Source organism: Panthera tigris, chromosome D1 (genome assembly GCF_018350195.1).
Source record: "Panthera tigris isolate Pti1 chromosome D1, P.tigris_Pti1_mat1.1, whole genome shotgun sequence".
NCBI lineage: Eukaryota > Metazoa > Chordata > Mammalia > Carnivora > Felidae > Panthera > Panthera tigris.
This window is the reverse complement of record NC_056669.1, coordinates 96643911-96661688: the sequence shown is the minus strand read 5'-3', so window position 1 is coordinate 96661688 and position 17778 is coordinate 96643911. Positions and strand designations below refer to the sequence as shown.

The following is a 17778-nucleotide window of genomic DNA, read 5'->3' as shown; positions in this document are numbered from 1 at the left end:
GGAGTGGGCTAGACTTCATTGTCTTACCACATCCTCCAAGCCCGGCTCGGGGGAGACCGATCTCACGGCCAAGTGCAGGTAGAGGATCTTTCCATTCCTTGCTCTCCAGTGATGAAATCATTAATAGGTTCCAGATAAGACCGCCGATGAAAGTCAAATCCAGATGGCCAGCAATGGAGTGTGGGCTGATGCTGGTTCCCCTGGGCTGGATAGGCATGGACAGCTTATGGCCCTTTGCTCCTTCCTCTCCTATCCCCCATCTTCTGGGAAAAGAAGAGAACCAGAACATTCCATGGGCACTGTGGGGTGGCGTTCACAACAGGAAGCCTCTGAGTGACCAACTGAGGGGACCTGAGTGACCTGAGGGTCACAGCCTGGGAGGAAGATGGCAGAGATTAAGGAAAGGGGAGAAGGACGGCCCCTGAAAGGAAGCCAGATTAGCGGGGAGCCGAAGCTGAGAGTAGGAGAGCTTAGATCCTCTTTAGAAGAAATACAAACACTTTATCTATGTCTTTACTGAATTTATGCCCATCTTTTCTCTAGAACAATTTGGGCAAAGCATCGCTTACACCCGTCCCCATGCCAGTGCCGTTAGTGAACCAGCGGGGGAAGACCCTCCCCAGGGACCAGGTGTGCAGGTGGAGAACTGTGCAAGGCAGTTGGAGAGAGCATCAGAGCAACAGTCTGTCTGCAACCGCTCTGGGTGTGCTTCCTCCCAGAGTCTCTGTGGGATAAATGCATGCGGGGGCAGGCCGGTTTATTTTAAATGGTTTCGGTTTTACACCTCCTTTTGGCCAGATAGGTGGGTGAGGCATGTAGGTTACCTGCTGGAAATGGACTTGACTGGGGGAAAAGCGAGAGAGGCAGGAAGGGGCTTAGAGGTCTCTTCTAGTACCTTCCAACCCGGCAGCAGCAGGCAGGCTCCTATCCTGACCCTGGAGCCTTTGAAATAGGACCCGTTCTGGATGGCCCAGGGCCCAGGCCCGGGATGGAGGCAAGGAGGCAGAGATTCGACCTTGGTGAGTAAATTTAAATGCTTTTATTAACAATCTTCTTACATTACAAGGATAATATGACAAAAGGAAAGTTTCTGCGTACATATTATGATAAACCAACATAGCTCTATTTGTATCCAGTGTTCTAGGTCCCGTCACACAGGTACTATAAAGCGTAGTCTGCAAAATAATAACGTCAAGAGGTTTTTTTTTTTTTTAAGAAAGAAAGTATTAACATATTAATATGTGTGTGATAATAGACTCCTAAGTATTCCCCCCCCCCACCTTAGTTTTCCTTTGTGATTGAAATGAATCGGTTCAGCAGCGTGGGGGTGGAGAGAAGGAGAGAGACAGGGCTGAAAAAGAGCAAATCAGACCTGCTGGCTCTTCCCGAGAGACCAAAGTGGAGACGCAGGGGCGCCCGAGGGCAGCCTGGCCCTTGTCTCCTTGCAAGCAGTATTTACTGTAACCGGCTGTCCTCGCCTGGACGGAGGCACGGTGCCCGTGAGGCCCATGGTATGCTCTCTCTCTGAGGTACAGTGCATCGTGGATTGCTACCCGGGGATGCCCACCCCTGGCCATGGGTCTGACCCACCACCGTGGCAGGAAGGCTCGGGCCGCCCTGGTCTTTCTGGAGGCACTGGAAGGGATTCCGAGACCCAGTGGGCAGCCAGCTGTGGCTCAAGGAGACCCAGGCAGACGTGGAGGGGCGAAGAGGTGGGCATTGGCGAAACAGACCTGCCCCAGACCATAGGTGTAGAGGTTGGGTCTGTTGGAGACTGAGGTACGTTGGTAGATGGCAGGGAAGAGGAGGACGTGGGGTCAGAGGAGGCTCGGGGACAGAGGTAAGTGCCTTTGGAGAGCCGAAAGGCCTAGGCTGGTCTGGAGGAGAGGGGGCAGCCGCTGGCTGTCTCCTATCACCTGCAGCCCTGTCGGCCCCTCCTCTCCTACCTCCAGGGAAACGAAACGGTGGAGAGAAACCCAGAAGCTAACGGGCTCCTGATTTGGTCGGGGCCACACAAGCCCTCGGTGGCACTGCCGGCTGCACCAGCGGCCTCCCCAGACGCCCCAGACACACCTTCCCAGCCTGGGGCGGGAGCAGGGATAAAAGCCAGGGAAGGCGTCCTCCCCAGTGGAAGCGGATAAGCTCGGGGCATCCGGCTCAGCCGCTGCCTCGAGTCACAGAATCGGAACAGTGTACGTGAACTAAACCTGCCTGTTACGGTGGCGGTGGGCGGAGGGGTCACGGGCCTCCACGCGGGGGAGGGGAGAGCGTTGTCCTGAGTACAGCCAGCAACAGCAGCTGTGCAAACCGGGCTGAGCCGAAGCCCTGCTTGTGAACTTGAGTTTTCACCGAAGCTCTGGGTGCGGGGGGTCTGCCGCTCCCGCCCTTCTCCGGCGCCCCCCCGCCCTGGCCGGAAAGCCTCCACGTAGCGGGCAGCACTGGCTGGTGATGTTCACGCCGCCTGCTTCACCCCTGCAGCGCCCTGGCAGACAGCGGTGGAGGGGGTGAAGGAGGCGGGGGGCAGCCGCACTTCAGAGGCTTGGCCTCTAGGGGTCAGCAGAAGCACCTAAGGGGGCAAGGAGGGCATCCTCCCTGGGCCCCTCTGGGTCCAATGTGCACCTTTCCGGTTGCCACCAGCGCTGCTCATTCCTGTAGGGGGAGGGCATTAGGGGAAACTGTGCAGTGGTCCCTCCACCAGGGCCCAGAGACCACGTCCCAGGGCCAAGCAGCAGTGACCACCTAAGCGTCGGAGTGCAGGGGGTGAGGGGGGGCGTGGGGGGCACTTCGGCTGGAGCTCAGAGGGCGAGTATCTCCTTCCACCTCAGCCCAAGCCTGCGGTAAAGGAGAGAAAGTGCGCGGAGAGGGCAGAGGCCCGGGGACTCTCCTGTCCTGCACTGTGGGCAGGAGACCCCATTCCCGGCAGACAGTGCCCTCCTGGCTTCCACATCTCCCCCTGCAGAGGCCCTGCCTCCTCCCTCTTTGCACAACACAGCGACAGGCTTTCCCGTTGCTCTCCTAGCTCTCTATAGACTCTATTTTTATATCTATTTAAAACATAGAAATGTATAAATATATAGGATATTATTTATAGATATATAGACGTGATTTAATCTCTTACTCTGTGTGTATACGTACGGCATATGTCCATATATACAATATATATGCTGTAGCATTTGTATGATACACTGCACATACCCCCTGCTTCCATGCGCTCTCCTAGGGAGACTGGATTGCATAGGTATTTCCAGGGCAACACCACTTGAAGGGATGGGGGCGGGGGTGGGGACAGGGCGGAGGGGGGAAAGCCAGATGGAACAGGAGGGCTGTACCATTTTCCTCCCAAAAGGGCACTTTTTTTTCTCCCTCTGGCTAACACACAAGGATCACCTCAAAGGCTTCTTAAAATATCACAGCTCCATCCACTCAGCGAAAGGACCCTGTGAGCAGAGACCAGGAGAGAGGTCTCCCTCCAAGCAGAAGGGCCCCACGTGTCTCTGGAGGAAATCTTCCTTCCTCAAGATATGAGGAGGAAATAAGGCCAGAACCCACGACCCGGCACAGAACCCATGACCACCCCCAGGAGGCTGGTGTCTGCAATGGGACCGTCCCAGGGTCCCCTGCTGTCCAAACACGCCTTTCTCACCTAAGGAGGCCTGGCCTCCCTGCTTTGGCTGTCCCAGGCTGACCTGGCTAGGGTGGCCCCTTGAAGGGGTGAGGGGGGCGTGAGGTCCAGTGTCCCCGGAACCCTCTGCACAAACTGGGCGTAGGACCTAGAAAAACACAAATTCTAGTTGGAAATCAACCCAGACCACATGCCATCACCAGATCCAGATCCAGAATTCCTATCCCTAGAGGGGATGGGAGGGAAAACACACGGGGAGGAATCTAGAAAAGAAGTTCTACTTCAACCCCAGGCCGCCTCCTGGACCCCACGGGGCTCAGGAGAACAGCGGCCCCACGGCCCAGCTGGGCCAGTCCCATAAGCCATTTCTGTCTCGCTGCGACCACGTTCGGCATTCTACACGTCCTTCCCTGTTTCCTCCTTCTCGGGATCACGTCCAAACAAATGGCAGCTACTTAAACGTTACCTTAAATAATTACAAGGTCCTTCCTCCAAATGACAGGGTTGACATAAGCAAGTCAAGGACAGGGGGCTGAGCAAGACAACTCAACATGGAAACAGGTAGCGGGGCTGGGGCGAGACCCCCACCTGCCCTGGGTTCAGGGCCCAGCACCGCGGCCGGCCAAGCAGACGCCCTGCAGCCCAAGCCCGCTCTCATTCTCAAGTGAGGATGAGGAGACAAGAATGTCGTAGGCGGCCGTGGACAAAGTAAAAATAAAAATAAAAACCTGGTGTTTTGGATGCCTGGACTCTCCTGTTCGACCGGGTGGGCAAAACGTGGGGATTCTGATGTGGCGAGAGCTGTAGCCAGGGCTGGGCTACCCTCAGCTTCCACAGATACTGGATGGCAGGGGGTGTCTTTGTCCTCCAATAGAGGAAGCGAACCGTGTTAATCACAGGGGCTTGTGGCGCCCAGGCTGTGCAGTGTATCTCCTGGGCACACACGGCCATGAACCTGAACTCACTTCCCACCCTCCTCTATGAGCCAAAGAAAATCACTCATCGGTCAGCCCAATTAGGACAAGTCTCAACCCCGGAGACAAACATGTCGTTCTAAGCCAGTGGCTGAGCTAAAGGGCTCTGTCTCATCTGAAGTGACCATATTTGGGATACAAGGACTGCCCGGCCACAGCTTTTTATACCCATCAAAGGGAGATCAGGCTAGCTGAGCCTGTGGTTCCCTGGGCGAGACCCTGTGGGGGCCCGTTCTCCCGAAAGTCTTTCACGAGGAGGCGGGAGAGTGGCAACTCCCATGTTAGAAATCACGCGCGACATTCACAGGCTGGGAGCACGGAGCCTCCCGGGAGCATCCAGGTTGAAAAAAGACCCTGTGTAAATTGCAGTGGGCGTGTCACCCAAATTGTGCCCTGGTTACTTCCGGTCCCAAGGTAAAGTGGCCTTCAGAGTGCCTCACACCACCCAGGCCTGGCTGCATTCAACAGAAGCCACGAGCACCCGGAGTTTTAGAGCGCCTTGCCAGACTTCGAGCACCCCCGGCCCCCGAGAGAGCTCAACCTGCCCCGGGCGTGGAGCCTGGCCCGGCAGGAGGCCACCCGCAGTCCCCGTGCTGCTGGCACGCGCTCGTGCTCCTAGCCCAGAGGTACGTCACCAGCTCACGGCAGATGCTGGCGTAGGCCCGAAGGATCTTTTTCCCCCGTCTGGATAAAAATCGGAGCTAATTCGGGCCATGGCCTCTTGAAACAGTCACAGCCCTGACCAGTCCTCAGGCAGTCATCAGTGATTCTCTCTTCCCGGTTTTCAAATGAGTGGTCCAGGGGATGGCTCCCAGTGTAGTGGGAGGAGAGGAGCAGAAGGGGAAAGGAGAAGGTCTAAGGCAACTGGTGGCTCGAAGAAAGGATCCCAACCTACTTTTGCCGGCCCCCACCAAGGTTCCCCTTGCCAGCCTTCTCTGCCCCCAACCCACCTCACTTAGTCCGTGTGATGTTCCAAGAAAGCTCCCACAGGCATGATAGTTTTTGTGTGTGGCGGACAGAATGTCCGGGAGGGTAGGGTGGAACCTTGTGCTTTGCAAGGGCATCCCACTTGACCACGAATACTGACCCGGATGGGAGGAGCGGCGGAGGGCGGGCGGGGGGCGGGGGTGGGGGGAACACATCAGCTTGAAGCACGGACATGGTTTGAGGCTGGGAATTCCGAAGCCTCAGAAAGAGCTTTGGGTGTTTCCTTGCTAGTTTCTGCTCTCTCCTTGTTCAGAGGAGGGTGGGGAAGTACGAGGGACTGGGAAGGGGGCCAGGAGAGGGGGTGGGTGGTGAATGTCACCAGGCAGGGGTGCATTGATTTGTTGAACAAGGCAGCATATGAGGCCTGGCAGTGGGACAGTTGGAGAAAACCGGGTGGTTTTTTTTTTTGTTTGTTTCTTGTTTTTTTTTTTTTTTTTTAACATGCTACATCACTGTTGAAAACAAACGAAAAAGTTTCAAAAATAATATATAATATATATATATATATATATAATATATTTATATAATGAAAAGCTATCAACTAGCAGCAATGATTCTAAAGTTATCTTAGCACCAAGACCATAGGGGTGGGGGGAGGGGACGTGTGGGGAGTGAAGGTACGGGCAGGACAAGGAAAGGGGAATGACATGTTCAGTGTTGATGACATTTCCACTACGGTTCTCAACAGCGGCACGAGGCCTCGGAGACAAGCTAAACCAAGAAGGAAGGAAGCCACCACAGTTCTACGTCTGAGCCGAGCAGGTTGGAGACACGGGGGCCTGGCCTGTGGCCCGATCACACCGTCCTCTGCCCACCCTCTGCCGAGTGAGAGGACCTGACCACGGACAACGCAGATCTTCCTTCCTCCCCCAAACACGACCTGCACCCACAATGTAGGATCTCTGCATATCAGATACGCATAAATCAGATGTGGAAACATGAACAGAAGTTTGTAACAGCTCACGCACATTTTGTTTAAAAAAAACTCCCTTGCGAGGTATACTGGTAGTTAAATGAACAAAAGAGCATCGATCAGACTCCTCTAGCTTAAAACCATTACTTGCCCCAGGGAATAGGCAAGTGGCTATTTCTAAAGCTTATATTGTGGTTGTGTGTGTGTGTGTGTGTGTGTGTGTGTGTGTGTACGTGCGTGTGTGTGTGTGCGTCTGGTGTGTGTGTGTGTGTGTGTGTGTGTGTGTAGGCTGCTGCCTTGAGAGTCCCGTCTGACCTCTTGTTTATTCCTTTTCTTTAGGACATCTCTACCCTGTTCAAAAAAGGAGGCATTCACAGGCATGGATGCAAGGCCTGGTTCCCCACTGCCTCCTGCCAGGCTGAAGGGTTTATTATCAGCCTTGTCACCAAAGAAGGCCTCCATGTCTAGAGACCCTCCTCGGAGTTACGCACAATCCAGGGCACAACTTGCATTGACATCTCCTGCCACTGAACTATAGCAGGCATTTGATTACTAAATGCACAAAAAAAATACCCCCAACACATCATATGATTATAAAGACAGAGCATAAATAATTCATGTAAATTGAATACACACTCTCCATCAGACTTGCTTTTAGCCAAAAATCGCTGCCCTATGAGGGTCTGGACTTCCTGGATCTTCATTTCCCCCAAAGTCCTGGATCTGAATGGAATTATATTATTTTACCCCACACCACGGGAGAACAGGAATGCAAAAAAAAATTCCCACCCCCACCCCTCCCGCCCCCCAACACACACCTTGTCCCTTCCCCACGATTTCAAGCTCGGTTGTAAGGCAGTTTTGCCTTCAGTACAACAGGTAATATCTTCAGGATCCAGGGGGCTGGAAGGAGGGAATCCAGAACCCAGAGACGGGAGAGGCGACAGAGGTGGGGAGTGGTGGGTGTCACAGTTTGACCGACACGTTTGTTTCTAAGACAGTGAAGGAACGCTCAACAGGAAACGAGTACAAACCTCTCAAGCTGAAATCAGGGGGGACAAGGGAGAAAGTCACACACACACACCCCCCAATCCGGATACACCACCTGCCCCCCTCCAAAATCAGAGATGGGGCTCAGCTACACCAGCATGGCAGCGAAGAGGCCAAGAACCCCCGTCGTAAACCAGACGGGAAAAGAAAAGGCAAGACAGAAACCCAAACCCCAACCCCTCAACCCCCAAACGAAAACATAAAACGAAACAAACCACCTAAAGGCGATGACAGAGACCCGTCGTTTTAGCTTAGGCTGTTGGTTGGCTGTTAGGTGGGAACGCGTGTGGCCCCAGCACATGCTTCCGTGAGTGAAAACGGCTGCCGGATCTTGTAGACCAGAGTCGGTTTCCAACATCGTTGCTTTGTGAAAGCTCCCAGTGGCTTCTGGTGGATGCATCACCTCGGTTCTTAAAAATTTTCAGTGTGGGTTTATATATATATATATATATATATATATATATATGCATGTATATATATATATATAATATAATATATATTTATATATCAAAGCTTATGAGTATAGATTAAAAAAATATTCAACAGCTTAGTGAACTCTGTGACGCCGGCCCCCTAGATGTCTGGGTAGAACTCTGACCCGTGGTCCACGGTCTGCAGCACCGGCTTCTGTTCCAGCGCGGACATCCTGCTGAGGACCTCGGCCGACAGCGCGTAACTGTTGCCGGACTTCTCCTCAAACCAGCTGTCCAGGGCTCGCTTGGCGTCGAAGCTGGCGATGGGCGGCCCGTTCACGGCGATCGTCAACAGGTCGCTGAGCTGCTCCAGCGTCAGGCGGGAGCGGTGGTTTTTGCGAACTCGCTGCAGGGCGTTGCGGCCTTTCTCGCAGCAGGCGGTGGAAGTGGGGAGGACCTTGAGGACCTGGATGACCTTGTTCAAGAGCGGGAACCTCTGCTTGTACTTGCAGATGTGGCCGATCAGGTCTTTGAAGCCGTTTTTGGTGTAGTAGTCGGCCTTGAGCTCCCGCCACTCCATCAACAGGCTGCCCCGGGGGTCCAGCCCCTCCCTGCAGACGTCCCGGGAGAAGGTGGGGATGGCCTCCAGGTGCTCGAATATCTGCACCATATCCTCCTTGCCGTAGCTCACGAGCTCCTCGCTGTTCCTGGGCCAGGCGGCCAGGTCGAACACCTGGCAGGCTTTCACGAAGATCCGGCTGCGGGAATCAAACCTCTGGGCCAGGATCACCTGGGTCTTCTGGCAGATCTTCTCCCTGACGGACTGGAACTTGGCCTCGGCCACCCTGAGGTTCTTCATCGCGACCCCGTTGAAGCTCTCTCGGAAGTTCTCCTCGAACTCCTGCAGGTACTCCCCCGGGGAGTCGGCCAGCCGGCTGATCTCCTGGATGGCCTCCTCGATCTTGTCGTCCACCTGGGACACCAGCAGGTACTCGCCCTGGAAGACGTAGGCCAGGCGTGAGAGCACGGCGATCACGTCCAGGAGGAAGTAGATGAGCTTGACCGACTGGTAGTCCATGAGGAACTGCAGCAGGGCCAGCGCGATGGCGGACGCGTCCGCCCGCTGGGTCTGGCTGCTGACGTCCTTGAGGTGGGCCACCACCTCCAGGTAGTCTTTGATGAGGGCGTTGAGGACGTTCTGCTCCCCGATGATCCACCTCACGGCGCGGATGTCCCCCAGGAACTCCGTCTCCTCGCACAGGGTGGCCGCCGTGGACCGCAGCTCGCACATGAGGCGCGGCGAGTAGCGGTAGAAGCTGAGCAGCTGCTTCAGGTTGTTCTCGAGCTCCTCCAGGCAGGGGAGCTCCTTCCCGCTGATGGCGTCCAGGATCTCCAGGTGGGGCCGGTGCACCATGAAGGGCAGGCACAGCAGCCAGGGCAGCGTCTTGCGGATGGTCATGAACATGCTGGCGCGCAGGCTGGCCGTGACGTGGGCCCCGTCTATGCCCAGGCCGACGGCGGGCTTCTCGTCCTGCAGCCGGATGCCCAGGGCAGAAAAGGCCCGGTCGAGGGCCTGCAGGTAGCTGTCCGTGCTGGAGAAGCCCAGCTCCTGCAGGGACAGGAACTCCGTGGCCGGGGGCCCGTCGCTGCTGGTGTACTGGACGTAGACGGCCACCGTGTCGGCCAGCAGGTCGTCGCTCTGCCCGTCCAGGATGACGCTGAGGCAGGGCGACTGGCGGATGCGCTCCACCAGGTCCTCGCGCAGCGCGCGGGCGATGTGGTGAATGAGGACCTGGCAGTCGCCCTCGTTCATGTACTGGTCCACCACCTTGAGCTCGCACTTCCGCAGGAGCTCGGCCAGGGGCCGGAAGTCCAGGTAGGGCCTGCCCTCGAGGGCCAGGTGGTAGGCGGTGTTGAAGAGCAGGGTCATGTTGCGGCACATCTCCTCCGTCTTCTCGGGGTGCATACGCAGCTTGTACAGCTGCAGGCACTTCTTGTGCAGGTTGCTCTGGCTGTGCAGCTTGATGGTGTGGATCTTGAACTGCTTGGAGCCGATGATGAAGGCCGACGTGCGGGACGACTGCACCGTGTACTGGCGGCAGACGTGGCACCACATCTCGTTGAGGGTGGGGGAGTACCGCAGGAACCAGAACTTCTTCAGCCACTCCTGCTTAAAGCGCCGGATCCGGCGCCCGGCGGCGGACGACATCTTGGAGGGCTCGTCGGCGGCGGTCATCATGTCGTTGGAGACGGATTCGTCGGCCGAGTCGACCTCCGGGTCGTCGTCCTCCAGGATGGCGGGGCCGGACACCATGCTCTCGGAGGCTGCAAGACAAACGGGAAGGAGACATTTGAAGGCCCCGGGGGCGAACACAGCGACTTCTCCAAAGCGACCGGGCACGCGGCCCCAAACAAAGGCGCCACGCTGCGTGACCCGCGAGCCACGTGCTACGACGGACCGAACCCCGGCCTCGGATTTGTTTTACAGGCACTCTCGCTATCCGCCTGTGGCTTCTCCTCTCTGGCGGGGGCGGGGGGGGGGGGCGGTCGCCCCCCGGTGGCCGCCCCGCACCGGGCCGCCGGCCCTCACCCTCCACCAGCGGGTGCTCACGGAACCTCATCTTCCCCATCGACTGAGCGGAACGACCACGAGAGCCGACCTGGCGGAGAGAACGAAGCACGTCGAGGGTCCCCGAGCCCCCCGGGGCGAGGACGCGGGGGCTCGCTTATCCCAGCGGCCAGCGTGGTCGGGGCACGGCGTGCCGCCCTCGCGGGAAGGCGGCTTGCCACGGCCCCCGGGCTATTTCAGGATCAGAATGCAGCTTGGTCAAGACGCATGCTTCGAGTATCTGAAACGCCTCACTCTGCGCTACGGGATGAGGTTAAAATAGGAAACGCTACGTCAATGCTGGACTCAGCTGCAGCTGTGTTCCGAAAAAACCTTGCCGGTTGTCGACCGAGTCTAAAGATCCCAGCGGCCGACAGAAAAGCACCGAGGCGTGCAGCCACACGCCCCCGCATCCCGGTCCTTCTAGAACACTCCGGGCAGGGGAGATAGGAACGCGTGCGGCAGAAGAGCGATTCGGGAAGAGAAGAACGAGGCTGTGTTCCGGGACTGAGGTCAACAAGGCCGGGAGCTCTCCCCCACGGGGTGCCCTGCTTGGGACTGGGGAGAGAGAGAGATGGGGTTTAGAAGTTGAGCGTGGGGCTGAGACACCGGTAGGCCCACTAGAGAGAGGCAGCGGGTCAAGAACACAGCACACACCCCTCCAGCAGTGGAACTTCCTTTATTGACGGGGAGGATACAAGGGCATGACGCGAGGCGTCCCGCTGGAGCTGAGAAGCAGCCTGTCGGGGGCAGGCACCTGCGGGCAAGGGCCGCGACCGGAGTCCGCCCCCCTCGTGACACGCCTCAGGTCCCCCCGGGGAAGGTGGCTCCAGCAGAGAGCGCCAGGCCACCCTCACCCTGCCCACCGGGCGCCCGTCCCTCCGGCCACAGTCTCATCCACGCCAACTTACCTGCGGGGTCCGAGAGCTCCGGGAGCTCCAGGGCCTGTGCGGGCAGCACGGGGGGTTCAGGAAGCTTCCCAGACTTAAGCATATCTAGTTCGGCCTGGAGCTCCCGGACTTTCTTCTTTAGGCGAATACAGTTAGGGCAAAAGGAGGTGGTGGGGAGCTCGTGAGGGTCAGACGCAAGGGAGGCCTCGGCGGGGCTGTCGGCCTTGAAGGACGAAGGTTCTTCTTCTTCATCCTCCAACGGGCCTGGTTCCTTGGAAACCCCCTGGGGGATCTTCCAGTCCCCTTCCCCCTGGGTCCGGCCGACATTCTGCACGCCATGTGACACGGTCATGGCGCACCGACTGTAGGCCTCGTCCTGGTACTTGGGGACTTTCCTGATGACCAGCGAGGTGCTCAGTGCCAGCTGGTGAGCTTCCGCCTTCGCGGACTCCAGGGAAGCCTCCAGCACGTCCTTGAAAATGAGGTCAATCTTCTTCTTCTTGGCCTGGGGGTGCACATCCCCCTCGTCAAAGCCACGCTTGTAGGGACTTTTGCCCTGTCTCAACACGGGGAGCGGAAGGGGACCCCTCAGGTCTTCTGGGTTATCCAGAGCCTGTTCAGACTTCTCCCTCTGCAACCTCTTCTCTCCTAGGAAGGAAAACCAGGGCGTGAGGAAGGGGGGAAAAGCCCCGACGTGGAGAAACCAACAGAAAACAAGGCACGCCTCCTATTGGGAAAGTCACTTGACACATCCCTCTGGAATATGGCCTTGTGGGGCAGGTGTGACACGACAGGGAGAGAGAGGCGGGTCACTCAGCGGATCACGGGGTCTAGAGTGGGATCCCGAAACGTGGGCAGAACTCTCTAAAAAGACCACGCGTTGCACGGGAGCCTTACGTATACACGCGGCACATTTACAAATGGAGGGAAGGCTATAGGGGAGGGCAGTGGGAAGTTCGGTAACCGTAGAAGATGACACCCCCACCGATCAAACCGGGCGGGTGGGCGCGCACCTCAGAGCTCAGTGCGTGTGGCTCCCCGCCCTCCAGGCTTCTCGTCCAGTCCTGGCAACTGGAAGACGGCTGCTTCGACTTGGTAAAAGGTACACACGAAACACGGAGTCCGCTCCTTCCGGCTCCCTGGCTGCCCCGAGACGGCCCCTCGGGGCAGAGACCGACCCACAGCCAACCATCCTTTCTTAACTCTCCCAGTCATCAGAGGACGAGGTGCACGGAAGGGAGCGTGACCTGAACGTCTGTGGTTCTCCCACAACCGAGGCAGGGGTGGGGAACGGGAAGACGGGGCCCCCCCACAGTGGCTGATGGCTCCCGGGCGGGCAGCCTCCAGCAAGACAAAGAGGGGCGTGGCCCCACTGACCCAAAGCATTCTTGAAATATAGCCGTGTCTCCTTACCTGATGATACAAAGAATGCTCCCTTTTCTAGCTCTTTCCATCACATGACTGGCTTCAGAGACGTTGCTGAGCTCCCAACAAGAATTTTAGCCTGATTCTTTGAAACGGCCGCCACAGTCTCATAAATTGCTATAGAAGGGCGTATGCTCCCCGGGGGGTGCAGACGCTACAGGGGACCCTCAGAAGGTCCTGACGGCGGCCTGTGGGGCCGGGGAATCTCAAAGGGCTTCCTAGATAGAGGTGGGGCCCTGGGAGCCGACTCCGAGCAGTGACTTGACCTGAATGTATGTTGCGGATGGATTTCCAAAAGCCGTGTTTGCTAAAAACCTCTGAGTGGAGCGGAGGCCAAAGGATCTCTGGGAACAATCCAGAAGATCCATGCTATGCCCGAGCCCTGGCTCCCCGCAGCCGGCAAGGGGTGCCGTGCCCCGGCCCGTGTATGAATCCAGGCTTCCGACGGGTAACAGCACAAAAGGGGGTAACCTAATCAGGACACCCCTCTTCTGTCCTCGCACGAATAACGTTATGTTCAGGGCCCCTGAAAGTCAGGTGGCTCTCACAGCCTATATTTTTATAACGACCGAGGAGCAGAAAGGGTGGACGTGAACACTAACAAATGCGACACGTTCGCGGTACAGATCAGCTGTGACACTTGCCCATTTGGAATCTCCAAACGTCAAGGGCCACGCTTTCACTTCTCACAGACCAGTCAGGCGGCAAACAGCTTATGTCGGGAGCTCAAGGCTATACATCAGCAGGGAGTCCTCATGCGTCTCTGCTTAAAGACAAGGTCATTCAAATCTCCCAGGATGCGTGGGGGACTTCTTCGGACTCAAGGCGCTCGGAAAAATCTAAAGGCCCAGAAGGACCTTTCAGCATCGTGGAATTGATTTCAAAGCCTCCATTAAATATGGGGGGAAACACCACAGAGTGAATCGGTGGCTCAAAGTGGATCAAATGACACAAGGTTTTTTTGAATACACCTATCCGATGCATCCCGCTCTTAAAAGATCTCCACAAAGGCATACTTTAAACGGTCTGCAGGAAGAAGTTTCTGGGCTTCAGGTAACGTCCCTACTTAAGAAGGACCAGTAATTCATGCTCTGGCCTTTCTCAGGGCTCCAGCCCCCAATTACAAAGGAACTTCCTTCCACGCAAGACCCTCGGTGACTGAGTGTCGGGATCCCCTTCCCGGAGCGGGGCTGGCCCACCAATCTAAGATGCCACTAAACTGTATTCAGAGCCTGCCAAAGCTGTAGGCTACAGAGACGTCTACACAGCTAAAGGCCACAGAGCTCATGACTGCTCCCAAGGGCTTTAGGATCAAGCCCACCCGCGGCTCTGGCCCGGCCCCACGGTGCCTTTCAGTCTCCTTCCTGTTTCCTACTGCTCAGCCTGGCCAGGAACAGCCACTCCTTCCTCCTGTATCTTCACAAATCTTCACGTATCTCATCTCAAGCCTCTCTGCTACGCCTCCTTTGAGCCACTCCCGAGAGGTCACTCCCTCCTCCGAGCGTTCCCCTCGGATCTCGGGGCTCTCTGAGGATGATCGCAGCTTGATGTGCTTTGGAGAAGACACTGGGTTGGGGGTGGGGGTGGGGGTGGGGGAGGATATCACGAATCCAGGAGAATTTAAGAAGATTATGGCCAAGGGACGGAACCTGTGTCCTCAGATAGGACTTCTCTTGGTTTTCTTTTCTTCTGGTGATAGGACGATTCTTTTGGAGACTTCTTGGCCATCTTCATTCCTGTCTTCCCTTATCCATTCAACAAAGATGTATTGCGCATCAGACACAGTTACACAAGGTCTCTTCAGAGGTCAAACGGAAACCAAGGGAATCTCGTCATAGAAACCTGCCTTCCCGAGCGAGATCGGCACGTGGCCAACCCCGGTTCCGAAGAAGACAAGAGGTGAGTATGTCGGCTGGGTCTCCCCACCGACCCCCCAATCACAGATACCTTTTACCAAGTCAGGCAGCAGCTGTGCATTCAAGGTCCACAACCCGCTTTGTTCTGTTTTGTTTTTAAAAACAGCCTTGGGGCGCCTGGGTGGCTCAGCTGGTGGAGCGTCTGACTCTTGATTTCGGCTCGGTCATGTCTCGTGGTCATGAGATCAAGCCCCGTGCGGGGCTCAGCACGGAGCCTGCTTGGGATTCTCTCCCTCTCTCTGCCCCTCTCTGCTACTGCTCGCTCTCTCTCTCTCACTCTCCCTCAAAATAAATAAACTTAAAAAAAATTAACATAGCTTAATTGCCATGGGCCACCCTGCCCCCTTTCTCTCTTCTCCACTCATACTCCATGTGAAGATTTATCTCCAATAAGTAGGTTGGTCAGGAGCGTGACATGGTGGGGCTTGGGTATAGTCCTGGTTCCCGAGACCAGATGGACTCTGGGTCTTTGAATGCTTTTCCTTAATGCAAGAAATATCCCCCTGAGAGGAGCTGGATTCACCAGTTTGCCTGGGCCAGGCTGAGGCTAGAATAGAGAGGCAAAGGGCTAGGGGCTGGGGGGTATTTTAAGCCACTTGCAAATGACGCATTTAAATGGAGCTGGATGGACATCTCCCCCACCAGGCCACCACCCACACCTAAGGTCACCTTCCCACCTCCCTCCCTGAGAAGAACTGCCTTCTTCTAATAGAGGTGGTTCATTCACAGCGTGTGATCGGGACTTTCAGGAATGAGGCCAGGAGGAAGCTGGGAAGAACCGAGTTTGGTCTGGGAGGCCGTATGCCATCGTAGGTTAGAGCTGAGACCCTGGACTAGGACCCTGGACAGATGTGGATGAGAAAGCCAGCAGTGCCCTTCCTAGCCCCGTGACCCCGGGTGAGTCGCTGTATTCAACCGATGCTCAGGTTTCTACATTGGTGAGCTGGGGGATAATCAGCCACACGGGATGGTCAGCCTTAAAAGTTTCCAACCGAGGGCTCACAGTGGTCAAGGTGGGCATTGCTCTAAATGGGCGCATTACCCAGCTAATTCCCACCGCACCCTTACGAGGTAGGTGAACACCGCAGAACCACCGCTGGGCACGCGGTAAGCACTTAGCAAATGTTAGTATCACTGCGACAGGGACGGGTTGTAGCACCTTCCCATCAGTTTGAGTCGGAGAAAGAGGACCAACTTTGATTACACTTATGCGCTTGGCTTTGGGGCCCTGTCTCTCTCCCGGATACTCTCTGATGCCTGCGCCAGGGTTTCTGAGGGGGGACGGCACCCTGGAGGGTCTGCGGCCCCGCCCAGAGCCGCGGCTCACACGCAGACCGTCCGTCCCCCGCCCCGCGTCCCTCTGGGTCTCCCCGTCGCCGCTGGACTGCATTCCCCAACGGTCTTCTCAGGAAGCTCCCAGAGAAGCACTCCTGGCCTCCCCTGTGTTTGGTGGCGGGCGTGGCCCTCACCTCGGGTGGGGACTCACCTCTGGCCAGATTGCGGTGGATGGTCTCCTGGGACATGCTGTGCAGACGCTTCATGTATTCCTTGCTGTACCAGACCCGGAGCCGCTCCCCGGGCCGGATGTCCCGGCAGGCTCGGAAGTAGATGCGCTCGCTGTGCTGGAACGCCAGCAGGTTCTGCTCCCTCTCTTCCCGGGAGATGACCACGTACCTGGGGGCGAGGGGGACAGGTGAGAACGCACGGGCCACTCGGTGGAGGTCAGAGGTCCACAGGCAAGGGGCGTGCGCAAAAGTCGAAGGACGGCTGCCTGTCCGGGATCGGGACCCCAGCTAGAGCCGGTCCCTCGTCCCGACGTCACAGTTTTGTGCGACCTCGAGCAAGCCTCGGACCCTCTGAGGGTCTCTGTTTTCTGAGACTAGGGATGACAGCCGCCCTGCCTACCTCCCACGTACTGGTAAGCACAAAATTCAACACCAGATATAAAAACGATTACCAAACCGAAAGGCCATGTCGTTCGCTCTTGGCTAAATTTTAACCGCAGGGACCCCCAGACACCTGCAGGCCTCCGATGGCGCTAAGTGTGGGATTCCTGGACTGTTTCCAGGATTTCACGAAGCCTAGAAGAAACAACCCATGTGACAACGGCGCTCCGAAGGCCAATTAACAAATGCTGAAGATCAACATCTTTAAAAAGTGGGTGCCCGATGCTGACAGGAGACGAAGGGAAATAAGACCGGAGAGAAGGTTAGCAACGACTGGAAACTAAGACTCAGAGACGCTAAGTGACTCGCCTGAGGTCACACAGCGAACAAATGGGAGATGGAGCTTTGAGGTCTGTGTCTTTCCCACTAGATCTCGCGGCTCCCCTGTGGGCATGTAAAGCACCAGCAATGCCCAGATAACCTTTAAAGTTCTGCCAAACCCTCAGAATCTCTCCCTTACCCCCGCTCCCTGAAATGATATTTCCAACATCCAACCTGCCGCCTTCCAAAGCTGAGATGATGTAACACCTACAGAGAAGCAGAGGCGGAGAGATCAAAAGGACAAGAGGAAACTGGAGTCTTAAGGATCCACACCACGCGAGCATCCAGGAAATGCGTCATAAAAAATAAACTTCTTTTGCTCATGCTATGGTTTGTCTCAAAAGCCAGGATAGGAATCAAAGTCGGACTGACTGGCATCGCCCAGAGAACGGTATTTGGAGCAGTCCAGGGTACGCAATCATTCACGGGGAAAAATCCCAATGGGTCACGAGCAAACGAAAAGCACTCAGCATCACTCCAAAGGAAAGAAACGGCAAGTAGCACGTTGTCTCTTTGGCACAGATTTCTCTCCCTCTCTCCCTCTCTCTCTTTTTAATGATAACATCCACATTGGCTAGAAAAGTGTATCCCAGACTACTGGTGGAGAATAAGTGGGCACAAGCCTTGGGGAATCAAATTGGCAATATGGCCTCCTACACCCATGTTCACGGCAGCATTATTCACAACCGTCTGCAGGTGGGAGCGACCCATGC

General features: G+C 56.3%; 1 protein-coding gene across 3 annotated transcripts in view; it reads right to left on the bottom strand.

The window, feature by feature from the left end:
- Window positions 1–8101: 8101 nt before the first annotated feature.
- Window positions 8102–17778, bottom strand: part of PRDM11 (PR/SET domain 11) — an 82342-nt gene continuing 72665 nt past the window's right edge. For all 3 annotated transcript variants that reach the window (XM_042958072.1, XM_042958070.1, XM_042958071.1), the window contains exons 6-8: window positions 16285–16472; window positions 11479–12105; window positions 8102–10284 (exon numbers count right to left, since the gene is read on the bottom strand). In XM_042958072.1, coding sequence (XP_042814006.1) covers window positions 8120–10284; window positions 11479–12105; window positions 16285–16472 — 2980 coding nt within the window. In that variant the 3' untranslated portion in view covers window positions 8102–8119. The remainder of the gene's footprint in view (window positions 10285–11478; window positions 12106–16284; window positions 16473–17778) is intronic.